This window comes from Rhinatrema bivittatum, chromosome 2, assembly GCF_901001135.1.
Source record: "Rhinatrema bivittatum chromosome 2, aRhiBiv1.1, whole genome shotgun sequence".
NCBI classification, from domain to species: Eukaryota; Metazoa; Chordata; class Amphibia; order Gymnophiona; family Rhinatrematidae; genus Rhinatrema; species Rhinatrema bivittatum.
The window spans coordinates 201309521-201332844 of record NC_042616.1 but is presented as its reverse complement, the minus strand read 5'-3'; the positions used below and the strand labels follow the sequence as shown (position 1 = coordinate 201332844).

At 40.9% G+C, this 23324-nt stretch overlaps 1 protein-coding gene across 3 annotated transcripts in view; it reads right to left on the bottom strand.

The window, feature by feature from the left end:
- The window catches only part of HDAC9 (histone deacetylase 9), a 993428-nt gene that overhangs the window by 400002 nt on the left and 570102 nt on the right, over window positions 1-23324 (bottom strand). For all 3 annotated transcript variants that reach the window (XM_029589041.1, XM_029589039.1, XM_029589040.1), the window contains exon 3: window positions 10387-10449. In XM_029589041.1, the coding sequence (XP_029444901.1) occupies window positions 10387-10449 (63 nt within the window). The remainder of the gene's footprint in view (window positions 1-10386; window positions 10450-23324) is intronic.

Here is a 23324-nt window from a genome sequence, read left to right as displayed (position 1 = left end):
ACAAGTTTCTAACACTACGGTGTACATAATAACTAAAACCAAATAAAAACATAACAATAAACAGAATAAAATTACATAAACCATCATAATAAAAATAAATAAGACTAGAGAAAGTTACATCCATTACTAAAAAATAAGTAAGAAAAATAAAACAGAAAGATAAGTAGGGACTCGTCAACCTCTCAGTCAGTGCCATCTGGATTAACCTTAAACGCCTGCTGGAAATACCATGTTTTTAACTCTTTCTTGAATTTTTTCAAGTCCAGTTGTAATCTTAGATTTTGCAGTAGGGTGTTCCAGAGTTTAGGACCTGCGATTGAGATGGCTCAGTCTCTCACCTCACTTAAGTGGGCGGATTTCACTGTGGGGACTGTAAGAAGACCTTTGTTCGCAGATCTCAATTCTCTTTGGGACACATGAAGCCTGATTGTGGAATTCAACCAGTCAGTTCTTTCACCAAATAAAATGTTATGAATGATACATAGCAATTTATGTAATGGCAATTACTGTGCCATTAGATCATGCTTTCTCTGTCCCTTTGCTTTATGCAAGTAAGGATCTTTATTGTTTATCCCATGTTTTAGAAGTCCATTATCATTTTACTTTCCACCACCTGTTCCAGAAGGGCATTCTAGGTATCCACCACCTTTTTTGTGAAAAAATCTTTCCTGACATTGTTCCTGAGTCTACCCTCTTGGAGTTTCATATCATCACAACTCCTAGTTCTACAAATCACGTTCCATTTAAAATATCTATGAGTGCATTATTAATACCTCTCAAATATTTAAATGTGTCTACATATCTTTTGTGTCTCTTCTCTCCTCTAGTGTATACATATTTAGGTCTTTAAGTCTCATCTCATATGGCTTTTGGTGCAGACTCTGCGCCATTTTAGTTGCCTATCTTTATCCATTGAGAGACACAGCCTCTAGAACTAAGTACTACTCAATAGTGCAAAATTGGCCATGTTGAAATAGCAACAAAGTTTTACTACAAAAGAAAGAATGCTAAATATTAAGAGTTAACTTTTTATAGAACCAACAATAAGACCATATTGGTTCCTAGCTGTGCCTAAATGCCCAAGCAAAGAATCCAAAAGTGGACCACTCACCAATATTGATGTATTTACTATGGAGGTAGAGGGTGCCAAACCCCGATGAACAGCCTGGCATTACGACTCAGCCCTGAAGCGTAGTCCCAGTGCCGAGGCCCTGTCCTGAATACTGATCATGGCACTGAAGCCTGGCTCTGAGACCTGGTACCAGCACTGAGTCCTTGGCTGGAAGATATAGCCTGGTGCCAAGGCCTAGCCTAGAGGCCTGGTCCTGCTGCTGAAGCCCGGCCTCAAGGCCTGGTCCAACACCAATGCCCAGTCATGAGACCTAGTACAATTACCAAGCCTTGAGGCTTAGAATCAGGCCTGATATCTTCTTCTGTTTGGGATCTTCAAAAAATGATGTCATCTACTTGGAGGATGGTACCAAACTGACAACACTGTAGCACCTTCTTCTGGAGTAGGTGGCACTATTTTGACGTATGATCACTGAAATGAATCGCCATGGATAAAAAATGGCACTGTCTACTCCAGCAGAAGAATCTGAAGTGACATTACTCGCGCACCATTCTCCAAGCAAATGTTATCACTTTTTGAAGATCCCAGACATAAGATGTTGGGATGAATGGCCTAGGCCTCCTGGCCATGCCTAGGCCTCAGCAACAGGATTAGAGCCTCAGGACTGGGCCCTGTGCTGGCCCAAGTCCTTAGTAATAGGACCATGCTTCAGGGCTGAGTCTCAGTCCTGGTATCCAGCCTAAGCCTTGGAAGCAGGACCAGGTACAAGGCCTGGCCCCAGCACCTGGCCTTAGTTCTTGGTCCTGGGAGCAAGTTTCAGGGCTAGGCCCTAGCACCAGACATAGACTTCAGTGATGACTCTAGGCCTTGGCACTGGGACCAGGCCTCAGATTTGGCTCCAGCACCACGACTTTGCGCTGCACCCAACACTGAGACCTGATCCTGACAAAGCCTTGGGTTTATTTTTTTTCTTTGTTTAAATATGAAAAATATGAAAATACCCTGTCACATGGTAAGGGCAAAGGGCCATCGGCGCCATTTTGATTAGTGGCAGCCGACGGCCCGGGAGCAGGAGATCGCTCCCGGGACCCCCACTGGACCACCAGGTACCTGTAAAATGTTTTTGTGGGGGGTCGGGAGGGTGGGGGAGCAAAGGGATTAGTTTTAAAGGGTTGGGGTGGGTTTAGGGGTTATTTTTGTGTGCCGTTTTTCTCGCCCTCCCCCAAAACAATAAGAGAACCCCCCACGATCAATATCGTGGGGTTTTCCTATTGTTTTGGGGGAGCCCCTGATTTCTGACGATTTTGAAAATATCGACTATATATTAGTTTTTGGGTACTTGCCAGGTTCTTATGGTCTGGATTGGCCACTGTTGGAAGCAGGATGCTGGGCTTTATGGACCCTTGGTCTGATCCAGTATGGTATGTTATGTTCTTATTCCCCTACAGTTTTATATTACCTGTGAAGGGTAGCGGATGTGTGAGGACTTTGTTCTGTGGCATATTTGATGCAGTCTTGAGAGCAAACCCACAAGGCCTACGCCAGCAGTAGCTGAGCTGCCCTGTATTGGGACAGACTTGGTTTCACCAATACCAGCCACCTCCTCCGCAGGTTGAGCCCTTGAGTTCTGGTGGTCAGCAGGGCTTAGGTGAGTCCCTAGGGTGGTGAAATAAACTAAAGTCCAGGGTCAGGCCTGGCAACAGACTAATGGAGTCAGAGATAGGCCTAGGTTGTAGCAGGCAGATAACAGGTGTGATCAAGCCAAGGCAAGGGGTTAGGTCTAGGTGGCAGGCAATTATAGTTAGGTCCATGTTCTGGAGGGGTAGACAGCCTTGCCAGGAAAAGATGGCAGGTTTCAACAATAAGACATGAAAAATATCATTAATTCATAAAGATAACAGTAGTTTAAGTTTGTAAACCAGTTGTCATTCAAAAGGGAATGGACCCACGAATCGGGGTGCAAATTTCAGAGATGGCATTCTCAAGCATAGATTTTTTTGTACTGAGCAAAACCAGGCTTCCCAGTAAAGTTGAGGTGCCAGACGATGTTTCTTGTCTGCGTGTTTCTTAAAACATTCCACCACCTATTCTAAGAGTTTGTGTATCTTCTGCCACAGTTCCATGAGCTCCTGTCCCACCAGGTTAGCTGCTGGGCAAGAGTCAGGGATCGGAACAGGTCTTGGTGTATGGGGATGGAGCCCATGTTATATAATCGGGCGTAGATTTGTTCGCGCCGGGTTGAGCGAACAAATCTACGCCCGCGCGCATGTTATAAAATCTGGCCCATATTGTGCTTCATGTGATATATTGACATGCAATGTAGTTTTGTACACGCATACTAATGAATGAGGCACTCCTATGTAATGAATGTTTGACTTTGATACCTGACTGCTATTTAACTATTTGTATTGTGTAATATATTTTTTGCCCACATTTTGAAGTTGAATTAAATTGCTTCCTATAGTTATTTGTTAGAATACAAATATGCTGTAACACACGAGACAATATGCAAGTGTTTTAAATTGATTATAGCAGGCAGTGCTCATTTATTTTAATATGGATAATTTATTAATAAAATTAGTTTTTATTATCTTCACATTAGTGCCTTTTTCCCTTCCTAGGTTTTTTTGGAAATATGTATGTACACATTTATTTATTTATTTGTTTTTTGATTTAGATGTATCTGGATATCAAGGAATTCTATTTGAGTATGGAAGTTAACTGAGTATAGATCTCCTAGGTCTCACCGTGTGGTTACCACTACCAGTATGTCTTCATCAATGGATCGGTTACAGCAGATGCGCTATTCAAACCGTGTATACTGCAGCAGGACTCTGGAAGAGAATACAGAAGAGAGTGTATACCACATCCCCCTGAAGAAGCCATAATAGCAAAAGAAGTGGGCCCATTGTCTGGCTGACAGACATTAAATTTGACTAATATTTTGTGAAGTATCTGTGGTGTGAGATAATTAAGTTGTGGAGTTTTTGGTGAAATATTTGTGAGTTAATTCTGTGGATAGTGGATAGTGAGTGTATGTATGTATGTAGGGTGTGATGAAATGAGAATAAAATATTTTTCATGTGGTATGCATGTTTAAAAACTTGTATTTTATAAAATATGGGCAAAATGGTGTGATCTTTAAGATGCTATTTTGTATGTAAATTTTTGGTGTATCTCTTGTGTCCTATATAAAAGTATGAAATGTGTTTAAAAAATAAAATGGAAACATTTTGAGAAATATTATATATTCACATTTTGATTCCTTTTTGTGATTATATTCATAATCATGTTTGTACACATCCATTTGATTCCTCTCAGAAACTTTGTTATAAAAAAAGGAGAGACCACTGTCTCATTATTTAATATATAGACCGATCTTAATCCATAACTAAGGTCTGCTCAAAAGTACTATTTGATATTTGGGATTTATTCTCTTGTTAATCCATGGTAATGTACAGTTAATTGGTACTTTTCCAGCCAGCTTTACTCAACACAGACATATAAAAAATTGTTAAGGAGCATAAAATTATAAAAAAGTTTAAAAAATAAAAAGGAAGCAGTAAACAGGCAGTTTGCTAAGAGAGGATCTGTACCCTTACCTCAGCCTCCATCTTCTAACACTGCTCTAAGGTGTTTTGTAGCCTCTGCAGAGGATATGCTAGACTGTCTGCTTGTACTAGAAGCAGAAAAATCTCAAGTCCTGACTTGCAGGTTTGTAAAACAGAAAGGCAAAGGTCAGGAACATACCATTGCCCATGCTTTCACCAGGAGTACCTAAAACATATGGGTCATTTTCATACGTTTTGCACATTAGCATAGAAGCAATTCTCCCTGCCTGTAGTACATGAGAGATGGGTTTTTCATTCTCCAGTGGGGAAGTGCAAACCTTTGGATAAGTAAGTGGCCTATTAGGGAAGAGTACTGGGCAAGAGGGATGTGCATTCATTTCTAATGAATGCCAAAAATGCAGTGAATAAACCCATTTTTGGTTTGTTCGGAATGGAACGAACCAAAAATAGCTTTCTACAAAAGCACCTCAAAATTTTCAAATGTTTTCCTATTTGTGGCATTTTTCAACAACAGCAAAAAAAAAAAAAAAAAAGGCATCTGTCAACTCTAACTCGGCCAAAAAGCTAACCAGCCTGCCAGGAACCAGGCCCCAATCCAGGGCCAAGTCCAGATCTGGGCTCAGTATCAGAGCCGGATCCCCTCTCTCACCCCCACCCCCCCCCCACCATTTAAAAGTGCTGGAGTCAGGGAGACCCTACCTAGCCCCCACTTACCCCCTTCCTGGACACTGGTTCTAAAAGGGCAGGAACAATGTCCAGTCATTTCTGCACAGATCCTAGAACTGATGCGACTTTAGTGCCTTCCTCCAGTGCTGCCAGTGCCATTTTGGTGAACGGCCATAGAAAGCCCTCTAACTTTTTAAATGCGGAGGGATCAGGGCAGAATTTTGGCTTGGGAAAGTCCAACCAGAGCTGCTGTAGACCTGTTTTTTATCACTTCATTTTTTTATGTCTTTTGGGGAATTTCTTTCTTGTTTAATGGGCTTTTTTTTGGTTTGGCAAACAAACCAAAGTGAATACAAAAAAAACAAACAAACATTAATCGAACCAAATAAAAATGAATAAAACCTCACAAAATGAAAAATGAAGCAAACCAAAAATGTTGGTGCTGCATATCCCTACTGGGCTAAGAGCCAGAACATCAGGGTTCAACTCGTCCTTTTCTTACTGGCTTTCTTTCTGGCCTTTGGCAAGTTACTTTATCCCAAATTCCCTCAGGTCCCCACATAATATTATAAGCTCAGTTGGGGAGGGACTTATTGTATCCGTATGTCATTTGTTATACAGCACCCTGGTATAGAACATGATATAAGTGCCAAAAATAGAAAAAGAAAATTAAAAAAGAAGGGATATATATATTGCTCAGCAGCATTAGTAGAGAGGAGCATGAGTTCATTCTGCTCTACTTGACACTATAAGTATATAATGAAAAACTACACGTTCAAAAACCTTCCTCTGCCTGCCATTATGTAAGGTAGATTGTCCTGCTGATAGAAGCCAGGCCTTCATTTTTAAATATGATCTGTTTTAAAGCATATCCTAGGTTATTGCAACCCCATAACACCAGTGACTGGTTCATTCATCATCATTGTCATTTCTAGATCATTATGACCAATGACCATAATATTACTGAACCCTGCGAACTCTCCTATTGAAACTGCATGCAGAACCCATGGACTTTATTTTAAAATGCACCCATGAATTAAAAGTAAAACATGACAACACAATAATGACTTGTTAAAAAAAATAAATCACAAACTAGACCCAACCAGAGACTGCTGCACCAAGCACTACAGCCTAAGCCATGCCTCCAGCCATGACTGTTTTTTTTTTAAATGTCTTTTTGTGCGTGTGTGTGTGTGTTTGTCATGGAGTCAATAATCAAACTGCCTGTGATGGTGCAAACTCCACACTTACTGTTTACCCTCAAGGTTTGTACCAATACTACCTGGTTAGTTTTGCTTTGATTATTGCCCTTGGAAAATGTACCCACAGAGATTTGTGCCTGCATTTTCTGTGGGTGCTTTTTCTCGCCAAAACAGAACACATAGTCTTGAAAATCCAACCTAAATGAACCTGTAGCCATACCTCCAAACAATGCATGAGGATAATTTTCAAAGAGCCAATTACCATGGGCAAAATATGGTTGTATCCAGAGAAATGGTGTGAAAATTGCCCTCCATGAGTTTAGTTTGTAAGTCAAAGAGGTTGGCATTGGGAAAGCAGGAAGACCACAGCTAAAGTAGTGTCACTAAGGAGAGACAGCGTAGGAGATTGCCTTCCAGCTAGTGTTGATTCCTGAGAGTCATTCAATCAAGTCATCTGAGGCCGGGGTCATATAAAATGAAGGAACAAATCAGGGATACAAAAAAAAACCTGGAAATATGTATTCCATGGAGTATACAAATTTTCCAAAGGCGTTCTTTACCTTGAGCACTAATTTCCAAAATGTGTTTGCTTATGTCCAGGTCATTTTTCAGCTTATGCCCATAACTCTCAGAGTTAGACAAGAAGATTCAAACTTAGGCATGTAACACAAAGGGATCTACTATCAACTCGTAACACGTGACAATGCATGTTATTTGTCACAACTCCCATTTGCAACAAGGGTTATTGACTAATAACATCACAGGTTGAAAAACAGATCCCAAAGTGTATAATTTGAAATGTAGACAAGTATGTACATACAGATGAAAAACATAGATAGAAAAAAGATCAGGCACATCAGGTGCTGCACAGAATGGGGTGGATTTCAAAAGGGTTACATGCGTAAATTACGCGCATAACCGTGAGTACCCGCTCCTGCACGCGCCGCGCCCTGGGGCTTGTCCGGCGACGGACAAGCCCCAGGGCGCGCGTATGTCTTGGGGCTTGATAAAAGGGGCGGGGAGAGGGCAGGCTGGGGTGGTCCAGGGGATGGGCAGGGGTGGGACCGAGGCCTCCGGCACAGTGGCTGTGCCGGGGGATCGCATGCCGGCACTCGGCCGGCGTGCGTGACCTACGCCTACCCAGAGGCAGGCGCAACTTTAAAAACAAAGGTCGGAAGGGGGGTAGGTAGGGCTGGGGGGGGGGGGGTGGAAAGAAAGTTCCCTCCGAGGCCGCTCCGATTTCGGAGCGTCCGCGGAGGGAACAAGGAAAGCCATCGGGGCTCCCCTAGGGCTCGGCACACGCAAGGTGCACAAGTGTGCACTGTCTTGCGCGCGCCGACCCTGGATTTTATAACATGCGCGTGATTGCGCGCGCATGTTAGAAAATCAGGCATACCTCTTAAAATCCGGCCCTATATTTTCTGTAAAAAAAAATCTAAAAATCATTACCCTTTACCTTCTGCTTTAGAGGAAGTTTTACATCCCCATAATAAATGCTCCTAAGACATTCTGACTTCCATAGGAGAAAGCTAAATTATATCTTTCTGAAAATGACATGTTTCCTTCCAAGTCAGGCAGGTACTTTTATCTATCCAGCATTTCTAGTTAAGGAGAAGAACAGAAAATTATTCTGTTTCACATACTTGTAGAGGCCACTTACAAAAGTAACAAAGAGAAACAAAATGACTAGGCCAATGAAAACGTACCGTTAAAGAGAGAAACCAACCATCAACACCAGTAATGTACATGCATGGCCTTTTCCTCATCTTTAGAGAGGGCTGCATCAGCAAGACGGATGAGTATCCAAAAAAAGTACTCCAAAAAGAAAAAGCAGATTAAGAAACGAGCGGAGTGGCAGCTACAATTTGGAAACATAAAAGGCTACAAAAAGGTTTGCTTCCTAGCAGAGCAAAATGTACTAAGAAACAACTTTGCAAGCCTTTTTGTGTTTGTGCAAGCTCTCTCACCCATGGCATTATAAAGGGAAAAGAAAAAAAAGGAACACATCGAGCTTGGCATCACTTAGTGTGACAGCCACTCTCTCCTCCTCCCCGTCTAAAATTATTTTGAGGCCGTATTGGTTTGCGATGATGAAAATAGATTACTGTACGCTTAGCAAATACGCAAGGCTCGCAGCGAAAATATCTCTCATTCGACGGGGCCTTTACAAACCTGGGGCTTTCTTTTTAAAGAAATCGCCTTCTACCAGGATTGCACAAGCAGCTTCTAGAACAGCGGTTCCCAACCCTGTCCTGAGGGGGGTTTCAGGCTATTATCCACAATGAATATGCATGAGAGAAAAGTTTCACCAGACATCAGCAAACACATTTGTACACTGTGCATGCAGATTTTCTCTCATGCATATTCATTGTGGATATCCTGAAAACCTGACTGGCTGGGGGGGGGGGGGGGGTCCCCAGGACAGAGTTGGGAACCACTGCTCTAAAACTATGTAAAATACCAGGGAAAGGCAACCAGGCACCTTTTTGAAAAGTGAACATCAGGTGGGAGGAGGCAGGCTGTATGAAAAAGGCAAGTGGAGCCTTGCAGAACAGAAAGCCAGTGTCATGATGGGAAACAAAAAAAAAGAAGTTTCATTTCAATTTCAGTAGAACAAAAGTAAGGGGATTTATTTAACCCTTTATACACAGTTCTGACCTTTCACTAAGAAAGAGGTATGAGAACATCCTGCACATATATCATGCTGTTCCTATGAAATTAATTTGCAGAATACTTTTGTAACAATGGGAGAAAGAAACCAAAATAAGGCGTACTAGTGAACTACTAGATCAAACCTGCTCAACTCCTCATTACTATGTTGGAATTTGTTTCATTCCCTTATAATTTTAATCATTCTATGTATTGCTTTAGCAACAAATGTAAACTTGTCATGCCAATAAAGTTATGAGAATCTGAACCAAAGTCAAGCACAAGTGAGACAAAATAAGAAAGGCTGAAGTCCAGAACTTGCTCCTAAGCTACTGACAAAGCTGTTCTTCAATTTCTCAGTGCATCCGACACTCACAATGTACTGAGCCCATCTCCAAATAACTAGAAAATGCCAACACTCTAGCAAACAGCTCTAGCAGCCACTATCCTCAAACGTTTTCTCTTTCCTAGACGTTTAACTCGTATTTTCAATCAGCAACAAATCTGTGGCTGACCATAGGTGTCTAAAGCAAAATAATGTATCTATAAGTAAGAGAAAGATTTCAGCTTAAGAAATAATCCTGAAAAAATAGCCTGATGGAATCAAGGTGCCTTTCTACCAGCCTCTCAGTCTAAGAAAAGTAATCATATACTGTAAATATAGGTCTATTCATGTTTACATATCTAAACAGAAGAACAGCTGGCTCTGAGCAGCAGCAGCAGACTGATAACCTTGCACTTCAGAGAGGCAGCAATCATCAACAACTCTGTCCTATTAGGAGCAAAGTGAGTACTGTGATCCAAGAAGACAGAATTAAAAAGTACTCCTACTGCACTGGTTCTCATTAAAGCAAGCCCCTTTGTAACATATCACGGTTGTAACTAGCTGAAGTCAGGTTGCCCTGCTAAATACTTGTAAACTACAGCAGTCAAATTCTGCCATACCAAACCTGTTTTCTACCCCAAACTAAAATGTGTTGGCTCCCAGTCTGTCACAGAGGCAGGCAGGCAATCCTCTGTGGTGTGATTTTAGCTGTAGACCTAAATACCATTTAGAGAAAACCCCGAGGAACTGATCCGAAAGCAATAATTATAACAGGAAACATAAGGAATGCAAAACAAAGCCAAATACTTAAAAAAAAGGGTTTCTAAAACTGACAGGTTAAATGTGAGCAGCAATTTCCCCATACGACAGAGAAGATTTAAATGCCCAAGAGCCTCTTACCTGAGCTGAGCATGCTGTGCATTCTCTGCTGAGCCAAGAGCTGTTCACGTCCAGAAACCCCATCTGAGGAAAAACACGATTCGCTCTCATAAATTGTCTGCAGCATATTCCAATCAGTCTGTACTTCAGCTACATAAAAGATTCATCACTGCACTGTACGGGAGTGTGAGGAGCTACCCCCTCCCCCCTAGTCCTTCCTCCTCCACAGGGGGGTGGCGAGAGATAATGCACTTTGGCAAATATTAGTTCTCTTCAGGAACTATACACTAATAAATAAATATTGTGTACATATTACAAGAGCAGCTACTTCACGCAGGCGTGGCTGCTAGCAGAACCTGGGTTTGATGCACACAAAAAAAAAAAAAAAAAAAGAGAGGGAGCGAGAGAGAGAGGAACCCTTTAAAATGCACTGTCCTTCAATTTCTGTATTAAGTTTTCTACAAGCAAGAAGAGGTAGAAGAGGAAAGAATGTGCTTCAGGCTCGTTTAAAAACAAAAATCTCCTAAAAATGTAATAATCCAAACAAATAGCCAATGGAAGCTCTGCTCTAGTTTTTTAAACTCTAGAGGTTTAAATTGACTTCAGTTTCGACAAGTAGTGTCTTTCTCTGTGTCCTGCCTTCTCTTTTTCCTCTGTGATAGTGTCTGTGTGAGTCTCTCTCTCTCTCTCTCTCTCTCTCTCTCTCTCTCTGTAAACTTGGCTAAAGCTAGTGATAACTCATTTGCATATGAATCAACAACAGTGTGGCCCACAGGCAACATAAATAGAACAATGGCCGGCCCAAGCCAAAAATAGGTCAAGCATGGCTGAGTGATTGGAGCCTGCATTAATGCATTTAAAAATACCACAGCAAACACAGCTGTCCAGTGCCTGTCTTTCAAACCACAGTTCTGTAACGTGACTTCTCAAATTAACCCATTGTCAGCCATGAATATTTGAATGTGTCTAAGTGCACATACATGCAGGTTACACACACACACACATTCAGTATGTCTATTATAGCTCTATTATTCTAGAGATGATATGGTGTCAGTATTTTCACCCCTTAAAGGAGGAAGTCCCAGTCATCAATCAACATTAATACCTATTACCAGACTAAGGATTCTCATTTACTGAATTTGAGAGGCAGCTACAGTCTGTGGCTGCTGCTGAGGAATTTTTTTTTTTTTTATTAGAATTGTCAAGGTTGGTGCTCTTGGCATTCTTCTTTGTGTCTGACTATGCTCTGGTAGGTCAAATTCATTGTTTTATATTTTGCATGTACTGATGTAATTGTAACTCTCTTAGAGCATTTAGCAGTACATGCAAGAAAGAAATGTAATCAAATAAATAAATTATCACGGTGATGACTGGCCTAGTTGGAGGAGGGGTGGGGAGAGTGGGAGGGAATGGGGCGGGGGAACTCTGGTTAACTGCAAGTGAAGGCTCACAGTGCCATATCCCCAGAAGGCGTCAATTCTGATTGAGTAGAGACTGTCAATTTTATATGTCTCTACAGTACTACATACAACTGGTATATGCTATGCAAATCATGATACTACTTCTACTACTAATAATAGTAATGATTGAGCTTGAGGCAAAAGAAGGAAGAAACTACTGGATAAAAAAAACCCAAACAATATGCTAAGCAGATGCACACACACTTTAAAATATATTTGCACTGGCATGTATAAAATGCATATATTGAGAATATGAACATATACAGAATACACACACATGCACCCACAAACTCCAGAATATTTATTTTTGTGTACTTCTCAAACCTTCTCAAGTGAAATGAGAAGGGCACTAATGATGACTGCGGAGCAAGGACTTGCAAAAAATGTGTTTTGTTTAATTAGTTTCTTTTCTGTAGTGTGCATTTTGGTTTTAAAAAAAAAGGAGGACAAGAAGCGAAGATGCATATTTTGTCTAAAAGAAGTGGAGGCTTTTGCTCCTAATGTGGTTTCTGCCTCGCCCACTCGCAGCAGTCCTGCTGTTCTATTTTTGCTGCCAGTGTGTCTCTGGTCTACACTGTCATTGGCTGCAGCACTGGGAGCTTGCTGACTTCTGGTTTCAGTTCAGGACCTAAAAATTGAAGCAGTGGCTGTAGGTGAGGACCAAGCTGGCTACAGATATGTGCTTGTTAGGTAGAAACTGCTGTTCTTGTATCTTCACTATGTTTTGTCCCGTACCATTGTATTTGATGCAATATACCCAGATCCCATTCATAATAAAGTAATCAAGACAATCTTAATTATGTACCCTTCTATGTAGGACCAGCTATTCCTCTACAATATCGTTCTGTATATTAGAATGAAACCGATGGGAAAAGGCAGTATCCAAGCTGGATGATAATGAAAGGTAGTATAAGAATGAGAGCCAAACAGACCATGGTGTAGGAGGTAAACGGTAGGATCCCTACAGTGGGGTTGGGCCTGCTGAAAGGCCTAGTCAGACCCATTTTGGCCTGATACGATACTGGTATAAGTGAGAGATATCATCAATCAGTAGGGATGTGAACGCAAACAATTTTTTGGTTTGTTTTGTTCATTAATTGTGCCTTTTTTAGCTCAGTTTTTCAGTTCATTTTGGTTGTTTATGCATGTAAAAGCTTTTTTATGTGCTCAAAATTAAATCTTATGCATGTAAGTTGTACTTTGCAAAAAAATCATATTTTATGCATGCAGAAAATGTATGCACATAAACACATGAAATAAATGAAACCAAAGGTATGTCTCTATCCATCAGCCATCAGACAAGCACTGTTCCTGCAACTTTATATTTTATAACCACTTGTGCATATCATGTGTTGTTTACCTCATTAAGATGTTCACTGGTGGGATGTAAACTGCTTCAGATTTGATCTAGTTAAAATGGATTTTTTTCTTATGTGAAGCTAATGGTGACTATGTCAAAAAACTAGTATTCTATGTCCATTGCAGGAGATATGGAGGTTCCACAGAAGTACTTTCAATCTCAGACTACATCTGAAAAAGTCAATTTGGAGTACTCTCCTAATGACTTGTTCCAGAAGTGTGACAGGAGACACAATTGGCCATTCTCTATAACATTATATATAAATATAAAAGTCTTTTTCATCCTAAATTCAAGATTTCTGTCTTAGAGGCTGATGTATTAAAGTGTGGCTAGCTCTGCAGTAAAGTCTATGCAAAATTGTGCTTTTCCATGTCTCATTGCATTTGAGAAGCCATTCGCAAATTAGTACATCAGTCTCTTAATAAGTATTCTTATTTACTCACTGATTCCTGTGAATCTGAAGCATAGCAAATAAAAAGAAGGCAGATCAGCATAACATAGTAAATAATGGCAAACAAAAGACCAGTCTGCACAGTTGAGATTCTTCTACTTGGAGAAGATGAGCATATAAATTCACATATAAAACCCAACAACAACTCCAAATACTCAGCCATCTTGCCTTTTAACTCATTCTCAATTATTTTACCACTACCACTTTCTATATCTCTTCCAAACATGCCCAGAATCTGGTCTCTATCATCTCCACTGGTAGGCAATGTCAGGACTTCGTATCTTTCCTCTAAGACTTTTACAAGACCAATCCTAATTTCAACACCTAGGTTTTCCAACATGGTTTATTACCAAGTTTTCGAATAATCCACACAGTCAACTGCCAGAACTAGTAAAGGCATATTCCAAAATCTAGTGTCCGCATGCTTTTTGAATTTTTGGTTTTAACCATGATCAATCCATGCAGTTTATCCCAGTGCCATCATGGAAGCTCAGTGCAGTGCAGGCATACGACTGCTGTTAGGGTGATAACCACCACTCCATGCAGATTACTCTTAGGCTACCCTCATGACTTACTGTACCATTAGGTCATAATTTCTCTGTCTCTTTGATTTCTGCAAGTAAGGATCTTCAGTGTTTATCCCATAACGTTTTGAAGTCCATTAACATTTTAGCTTCTACGACCTGTTCCAGAAGGGCATTCTAGGTATCTACCACCTTTTTTGTGAAAAAATCTTTCCTGATATTGTTCCTAAGTCTATCCTCTTGGAGTTCTACAAATCAATTTCCATTGAAAAAAATATACTTTAAGGTCATTATTAATACCTCTTAAATATTTAAATGTCTCTACAAATCTTGTGTGTCTCTTCTCTCCGCTAGCATATATATATATTTAGGTCCTTGAGTCTCATCATATACGGCAGACCTTGCACCATTTTGGTTGCCTATCTTTATCCATTCAGAGATGCAGCCTCCAGAATTAAATACAACTCAATAGTGCAAAACTGAACATGATTAAAAAGAAACAAATGTTTTCTACAAAAGAAACTGCTAAATATTAAAAGAATAAACTTTTTACAGAACTAATAATAAGAGCACATTGGTTCCCAGCTGTGCTCAAATGCCCAGAAAAAGAACCCAATGGTGGAATACTCACCAACCATGATGTATTTACAATGGAGGTAGAGGGTGTCAAACCCTGAGGAATAGTCTGGCATTAAGACCCAACCCTGAAACCTGGTCCTAGTGTTGAGGCCATGCCCTGAGTCTTGGCCACGGCACTGAGACTTTGCCCTGAGGCCTGGTCTCAGCCCTAAGACTTGATACTAGCATTGAGACCTTGACTGGAGGTATGGCCTGATGCTAAGGCCTGGCCTGGAGGCCTGATCCCACTGCTGAGGCCTAGCCCAACATCAAGGCCCAGCCCTGAGGCTGGTAAAATCAACAAGGTCTAGTCCAAGCCTGGAAGCTTAAAATCAGACCTTCTGATATCTTCTTCTGCTTGGGATCTTCAAAAAATGATGCAATCAACTTGGCGGATGGTGACAAACTGACATCACTGCAACACCTTCCTTTGGAGCAGGTGGCACCATTTTGATGAATGATCATTGAAATGTATGAATCAAAATGGCACTTCTACTCCAGAAGTGATGTTACTCGAGCGCATCCTTCAGGCAGATGGTGTCATTTTTTTTTAAGATCCCAGACATAAGATGTCAGGAGGACTGGTCTATGCCTCTGGGCCATGCCTAGGCTTCAGCAACAGGATCCAACCCTCAGGACTGGGCCAAGGCCTCGGCAAAAGGGCCTTGCTTCAGGGCTGAGTCTTAGTCCTGGTACCTGGCCTAGGCCTTGGCAGCAGGACCAGGACTCAGCACCTGGCTCCAGCACTGGGCTGGGAGCAAGTTTCAGGGCTAGGCCCTAAGACCAGACAGACTTCAGTGATGAGGCTAGGCATTGTTATTGGGACCAGGCCTCAGTGCTAGCCCCAGTGCCAGGCCTTGGAGCTGGGCCCAACACTGAGACCTGGTCCTTCCAGAGTCTTGGGTTTATTTTTTTGTTTGCTTAAATATGACAATCATGAAAATACCCCACAGTTTTGAGTATTTTATTAGGAGGCTATTTTAGGTTCATTCCATTCAGCACAAAACAAAAAAGTCTTTATTCATTGAATATTTTGCATTCTTTAAAAATATATGTACATCCCTATTAGATGTTGCAAATTAAATTCACGATAAAAGAAACAGGGCTGACTCAACATACTACATAATGGGATGTTTAAAATATTCACTGCTGGAGCAAGATTGCAGCTATTTATTGACTACATTCAGATCGCTCTTCATAATCCTCTACAGTTTTACCTGTGAAGTGTAGCGGAGGCTTGAGCAATGTGTGATATGGCATAACTGACACAGTCTTGTGAATGAACCCACAAGGCCTATGCCAGCAGCAGATTGTCGTCCCTGAAGTGGGACAGACTGAGCTTCACCTATACCAGCCACTTCCCCCACAGATTGAGCCCTTGGGTGCTGTTGGTCGTAAGGACTTAGGCAGGTGTCTAGGGTGGTAAAACAAATTAAAGTCCAAAGGCACACCAGAGTCAGGACAGGCAGCAGACTAATGGGGTCAGAGACAGGCCTAGGTTGTGACAGACGGCGAACAGGTGTGGTCAGGTCCAGGCAAGGGGTCAGGTCCAGGTGGCAGGCAATTGTAGTCAGGTCCAAGATCTGGAAGGGTAGTCAGCCTGGCCTGGCAGGTTTCAACAATAAGACATGAAAAACATCATTAATTCATAAAGATACCAGTAGTTTTAGTTTGTAAGCCACAGGGCCCAGTTGTCATTCAATAGGGAATGGACCCATGAATTGTGGTGTGAACTGCAAAGATGACCTTCTCAAGCATAATTATTTTTTCTACTGAGCCCAACCAGGCTTCCCAAGCAAATTTGATGCACCAGGTGATTTTTTTTTTTGTCTGCATGTTTCTTAAAATGCTCCACCGCCTGTTCTAAGAGTTTGTGTGTCTTCTGCTACAGTTTCATGAGTTCCATACCTGCCAAGTTAGCTGCTGGGCAAGAATCAGGGATCAGAACAGTTCTGGGTATGTGGGGATGGCACCCAAATATGATGTAGAAGAGTGATACTTCTGTGGAATTATTTACATGGTTATTACGAGTGAATGTGATCCAAAGGAGAAGGGAGGCCCAGTTATCCTGCCTTTGGTTCATGTAGGCTTGTAGGAAGGCCTTGAGACTCTGATTTACTGGTTGTCCATTGCTCTGGGGATGGTAAGCTGAGGTGAAATCCAATGTAATTCAAACTTCTTGCATAATCCCTTCAAGTAGCGGGCTGTGAACTAAACTCCCCGGTCTGAGAGGATGTGAAGAGGGTGCACGTGCAGATGGAAGATGTGTTGGATAAAGAGTTCAGCCTGTTCAGATGCAGGTGGGAACCCCTGAAGGGGTATGAAATGCGTCATTTTAGAAAATCGATCCATTACCACCCATATGGTGGCGTTGCAATCATAGAGGGGATTGTCAATCAGTGGCCAAACAGGTCCAGGGTTTCTTGGCAGCTAGCAGCAGCTGTAACAACCAAAAGATCATGCTTGCACACTTTTATTCATGGCATATGCAGGGCAGGACTCAATTTAACACTTCACGTTGATCTTCATCTGTAACCACCAGTTGTACTGGTTGATTAATTTCATGGTTCAGATGATACCTGGGTGACCCACCAAGCGGGAGTCATGCCCCACTAAACAATCTTCTCTCAAAGGTACTGTGGAAGCACAGTCTTTCCAGGGAGAACTGTGAATGTGGCAGCAACCACAATCTTTGCAGAGTGAATTATATGCCATGGAGATTACAGAGAACCCTCAGTATCAAAGGAGCATGAGAGGATATCTGCTGATGAGTTTTTCTTGGCGGGACGGTATCATAACTAGAAGTTAAACCAATTAAAAAACAATGAAAGGGGTGTTTCCAAGATGGCACCGAGAGCTAGATGCTCTTGAGAACTGAACTTGGTTTCTCCTAAAATATTTTCAAAAATAAGAGTTATGTCTATGAAAAGGAAGGGCAAAGTGAGGGTATATCCCTCCGAACCTTTGCCCATACCAATCTGGAGATAATCAAATTTATGTCTACACCTGGTAACATACCAGCAACTGAGGATCCTGATGTGCAAGATGCCTTGGGAGAGACACCTTTGCCAGCAGAGGAGGCTTCGCTGAGCCCCGAACTAAGGAGGCCGCCAGCACAGAGGGAAAGTGGGGGAAGCACCGCTGAGGGACCGGGAAGTGAGGTCACTTCCGCTCTTGGATACGGAGCAGAAGGCCAAACATCGGAAGAGACACCGCTTCAGCAGAAACCCCTGAAGGCATTACAATTTGAGGATACTGCAGCAATCCTGGTGGAGAACGGAGGTGATTTGACAACTTTAACCACGTATCCCCTTGTGGAAGTGAACGCGAGTGATCCCGGGAACCGGGTAGCAGCAGGTATTGATGGGGGAGCTGGAAGCGGAGACGTCAAGGGGCCCCCCATTTGTCCTTCTGTGGTGACCTTGGACTGCTTGTGGGATATGATGGTTGATTTTACCATGGAAATGAGGAATTTAAATTGAAAGTTTGACCAAACTACTTTAAAAAAAACAACGAGAGATGGGAGAAACCCAGAGTAAAGTAGAAAATGTATTGGACAGAGTTGTGGAATTAGAGAAAAGAGATAAAAAAAACAGAAGAGTTTAAGGCTGTTGTAGCAAAAGTTAGAGAGATGCTTGCAAGAAGGTTGGAACATCTTGAAAATAATGCAAAAAATCTGAATTTACATTTCCTAAATTTCTCAAGAGTTCTGGGAGAAATTCCTTTCATTACTCTGAAAAGATTTCTTTGAGAAGGACTGGGATTTTTAAGTGATAATATGCCAGCTATTAATACATGTTATTTTCTGCTGAAGTCTAGGAATCCAAATAGACAAACCAATATGCAATTTCAAGAGAACTTAACACATTTCTTGGAAAATTCAGATCTAGAAATTCTAGATAGGGGCACGTTGTTGGTATCCGTAATCTCAACACATGCTATTAATAAAATAATGAAAGTTTATTTTAGAAAATACCCAGTTAAATTTCTTGATAATGTTATAAACATTTTTTCCAGATATGGCTTTAATAACTCAAGCCAGAAGAAAGAGTTTCTTAGTTTTTTGTCAAGAAGTGCTTACAATGGGTTTCTCTCCTTCTTATTACGGTTTCCATGTAAGCACCTATTAAGAAAGGGAGATGAATGTTATATTTTTCTTGTTCCTGATGATTTAAGAAACTTTATAGATTCAAAGAAACCCAGTACCTCAACCCCTATGCAGTCATTATAGAGATATACTAGATACTCTATGCTCATGCCACCTTTATTTCCTAATTAAAAATGTTAACATTTTAAAAATACTCCTACTTTCAGCCCCCCCTATTTAGAACCATTGAAAGTAAAAGATATGGTAAGAATATTGGAAATCTTTTTTTTTTCTGGTTAAAATTGAGAATATTATAATGTGTCTTATTATAAGATATAGAAAATATTTTCTTTTCATCATACTGATGAATGATATTGTGAATGTACCTGAGTTATTCTGTTACAAACATTGGTTTATTTTGTAAAGTAAAAATTGAATAAATAAAGAATTTTAAAAAACCCAAAAAACAATGACAATGAGCTTGCTGGGGATTCAGTCTCTGTGCATGTAGTAGATGTTCTAGCTATTTGAGATCCATATATATAGTTATTGGGTGCTTGGTTCCTTCCAGCAAGTGTTGCCATACTTCTAAAGTGAATTTGACTGCTAGTAGCTCACCAATAGTATAATTCTTCTCTGCTGGAGAGAACCTTTTAGTAGGAACAGGTCATGAGATTACCATGCTGGTTATGCTGTAGGTAGACAATGCCAACCCCATGGGTAGACACATCTACCCACAGGATGAATGGCTTGGGTCGATCTGGGTAATGTATGCTGTGGTGTTTACAAGCCCCCATCACAGACATGAAAGCAGTGAAGAAGCAGTGAAACACTTTTAGACATGTCACACATGAAGTCATTATTCTTGTTCTCCTAAGTTTTTGCTATTTGATCATAAATAGTTTTGTAAGTACTAACAAAATTACAGTTTCAGCCTTGTATTTGTTTTTCCAGACAAAAAGACTTCTATAAGTTAGATAAAAGCTGCAGAATTATAAGGCTATAGAACATTTTTGAACAGATGCGAGGCCAGTTGACATTCCATGTAAGATTAGAGCATTTTTGAACAGAAACAAAGCCAGTTGACATTCCATCTCATTGAGAGTCATAGATAACCTCATCTACGTATGAGATGAGAATAATTAGCATAGAAGTCAAGAACAAATTTCCATATGTTCATTCATATTACTTGTTTATAATAGAAAACCAATTATAGAAATGTTGGCAAATATGTAATCTAGCATAGGGGTGGATGAAACAAATGTAGAAATCTTATATATAGTCTTGCTATCAGTTAAATTACTTGAGAAAGATTGTTATATTGATGCTTTGCATAGCATCAGCATAACACAATCACAGACAGTGAAATTCTAAGAGAAATTAGGGAAGCTAACCAAACTGGTAGTGCAGTAATAATGGGAATTTTCAATTACCTGTATAGAAGCACGTGGTAATATTGGGGTAATTTTCAATTACCCCAATATTGACCGGGTAAGTGAAACATCAGGGCATGCTAGAAAAATAATGATCTGGATGGAATAAATGACAGTTTTATAGAGCAATTGGTTCAGGAACCAATGAGAGAGGGGACAATTTTAGATCTAATTCTCAGTGTAGTGCAGGATTTGGTGGGGCCATTTGGCAATAGTGATCATAATATGGGGGACAGTAAGTAAATCCATGGCTCTAGTACTAAACTTTCAAAAGGGAAACTTTGATAAAATGTGAAAAATTGTTAGAAAAAAACTGAAAGGTGCAGCTACAAAGGTAAAAAGTGTGCAACAGGCATGGACATTGTTAAATAGTACCATCCTAGAAGTATAATCCAGATGTATTCCACACATTAAGAAAGGTGGAAGGAAGGCAAAACAATTACCAGCATCTTTAAAGGGTGATGTTAAAGAGGCTATTTTAGCCAAAAGATCTTCATACAAAAACTGGAAGAAGGATCCATCAGAAGAAAATAGGATAATGCATAAGCATTGGCAAGTTAAAAGTAAGACATTGATAAGCTAGGCCACAGAGGCAAAAACTCACAATAAAAACTTTTTAAAATCTATCCAAAGCAGAAAGCCTTCGAGGGAGTTGGTTGGACTGTTGGATGATCATGGGGTTAAAGGGACATTTAGAGATGATAAGGCCATCATGGAAAGATTAAACAATTTCTTTGCTTTGGTGTTCACTGAAGAGGATGTTGGAGAGATACCTGTTCCAGAGAAGGTTTTCATAGGTGATGATTCAGATCAACTGAACCAAATCACGGTGAACCTAGAAGATGTGGAAGGCCTGATTGACAAACGAAATAGTAAATCACCTGTACTGGATGGTATATACCCCAGGGTTCTGAAAGAATGAAAAAATGAAAATTCAGACCTATTTCAATTAATTTGTAGACTATCTTTAAATTCATCTGATGTATCTGAAGAATGGAAATGGCCAATATATACCCTGTATTTAAAAAGTGATCCAAGGGGGTGATCTGTGAAACTGTAGACTGGTGAGTCTAATTTCAGTGCCGGGAAAAAATGTGGAAACTGCTTTAAAGAATAAAAATCACAAAACATTTAGATAGACATGGTTTGATGGGACACAGCCATTATGGATTTACCCAAGGAAAGTCTTGCCTCACAAATCTCCTATATTTTTTAAGGGGTGAATAAACATGTGGACAAAGGTGAACAGGTAAATGTGGTATACTTGGATTTTCAGAAGGTGTTTGACAAAGTACCTCATGAGAGGCTTCTAAGAAAACTAAAATGTCATGGGATAGGAGGTGATGTCCTTTTGTGGATTGCAAGCTGGTTAAAAGACAGGAAATAGAGAGAAGGATTAAATGGTTAGGGGCAGATTTTCAAAGGCTACACGCGTAACATATACGCTTAACCTGAGAAAATCTGCCCCTGCGCGCGCCGAGCCTATTTTGTATAGGCTCAGCGGCGTGCGCAAGCCCCGGGATGCGAGTATGTCCCGGGGCTTCGAAAAAGGGGAGGGAAGGGGTCATAGCTGGGGCATGGTGGCGGTCTGGGGTAGTCCGGGAGCATGGCCGAGTGCTCCGGCACAGCGGCAGGCGTAACTCAACGAAATAAAGTAGGGCTGGGGGGTGGTTTAGGGAGGGAAATGTGGTGGGGACCAAATAAAAAGCTCCTTCCAAGGCCGCTCCAATTTCGGAGCGGCCTTGGAGGGAACGGGGAAAGCCATCATGCCTCCCCTAGGGCTTGGCGCGTGGAAGGTGCACAAGTGTGCACCCCCTTGCGTGTGCTGACCCCGGATTTTTTAACATGCGCTCGGCAGGTGGCACACACAAATGTACCCCGAGCGTGCATCTTTTAAAACCGGCCCCTCTGTTTTCACAGTAGAAAAAGGTAAACAGTGGAGTGCCTCAGGGATCTGTCTTGGACCGGTGCTTTTTAATATATTTATAAATGATCTGGAAAGGGGTACTATGAGTGAAGTGATCAAATTTGTGGATGACTCAAAATTATGTAGAGTAGTTAAATCTCAGGCAGATTGTGATGAATTGAAGGAGGATCTTGCAAGACTGGACGACTGGGCTTCCAAATGGCAGATGAAATTTAACATGGACAAGTGCAAAGTGATGCATATAGGGAAAAATAACCCTTGTTGTAGTTACACAATGTTAGGTTCTATTGTAGGAGTTACCATCCAGGAAAGAGATCTAGGCGGCATAGTGGATAATACATTGAAATTGTTGGCTCAATGTGCTGTGGCTATCAAACAAGCAAACAGAATATTAGGAATTATTAGGAACGGAATGGCAAATAAAATGGAGGATGACATAATGCCTCTGTATAGCTCCATGGTGAAACCGCTCCTTGAATACTGTGTGCATTTCTGGTAACCACATCTCAAAAAGGATTTAGTTGCACTGGAGAAAGTGCAGAGAAGGGCGACCAAAATGATAAGGGGAATGGAACAGCTGCCCTATGAGGAAAGGCTAAAGAAGTTATGAAGAAGAGATGACTGAGGGGGGATATAAGAAATCTACAAAATAATGAAAGGACATGCACAAGTTAATGTAAATTGGTTATTTACTCTCTCAGATTATAATAGAAGGACCAGGGCACACTCCATGAAGTTAGCAAATAGCTCTTCTACAACAAATTCAAGAAAATTATTTTTCACTCAGCGCATAATTAAGCTCTGGAATTCATTGCCAGAGGATGTGCTTACAGCAGTTAGTGTATCTGGGTTTAAAAAATGTTTGGATAAGTTCCTAGAGGAAAAATTCATAAACTGACTTTACGGCAATTAATAAGCAATAGTAGCTTGTGATTTATCTAATGTCTGAGTACTTGCCAGGTACTTGTGACTTGGATTGGTCACTGTTGGACACAGGATACTGGGCTCAGTGGACCCTTGGTCTGACCCAGTATGGCATAGCTTATGTTCTTATGTTCATGCTGCCTCTCTCTTCAAGGTATACTTTATATTATTTTGT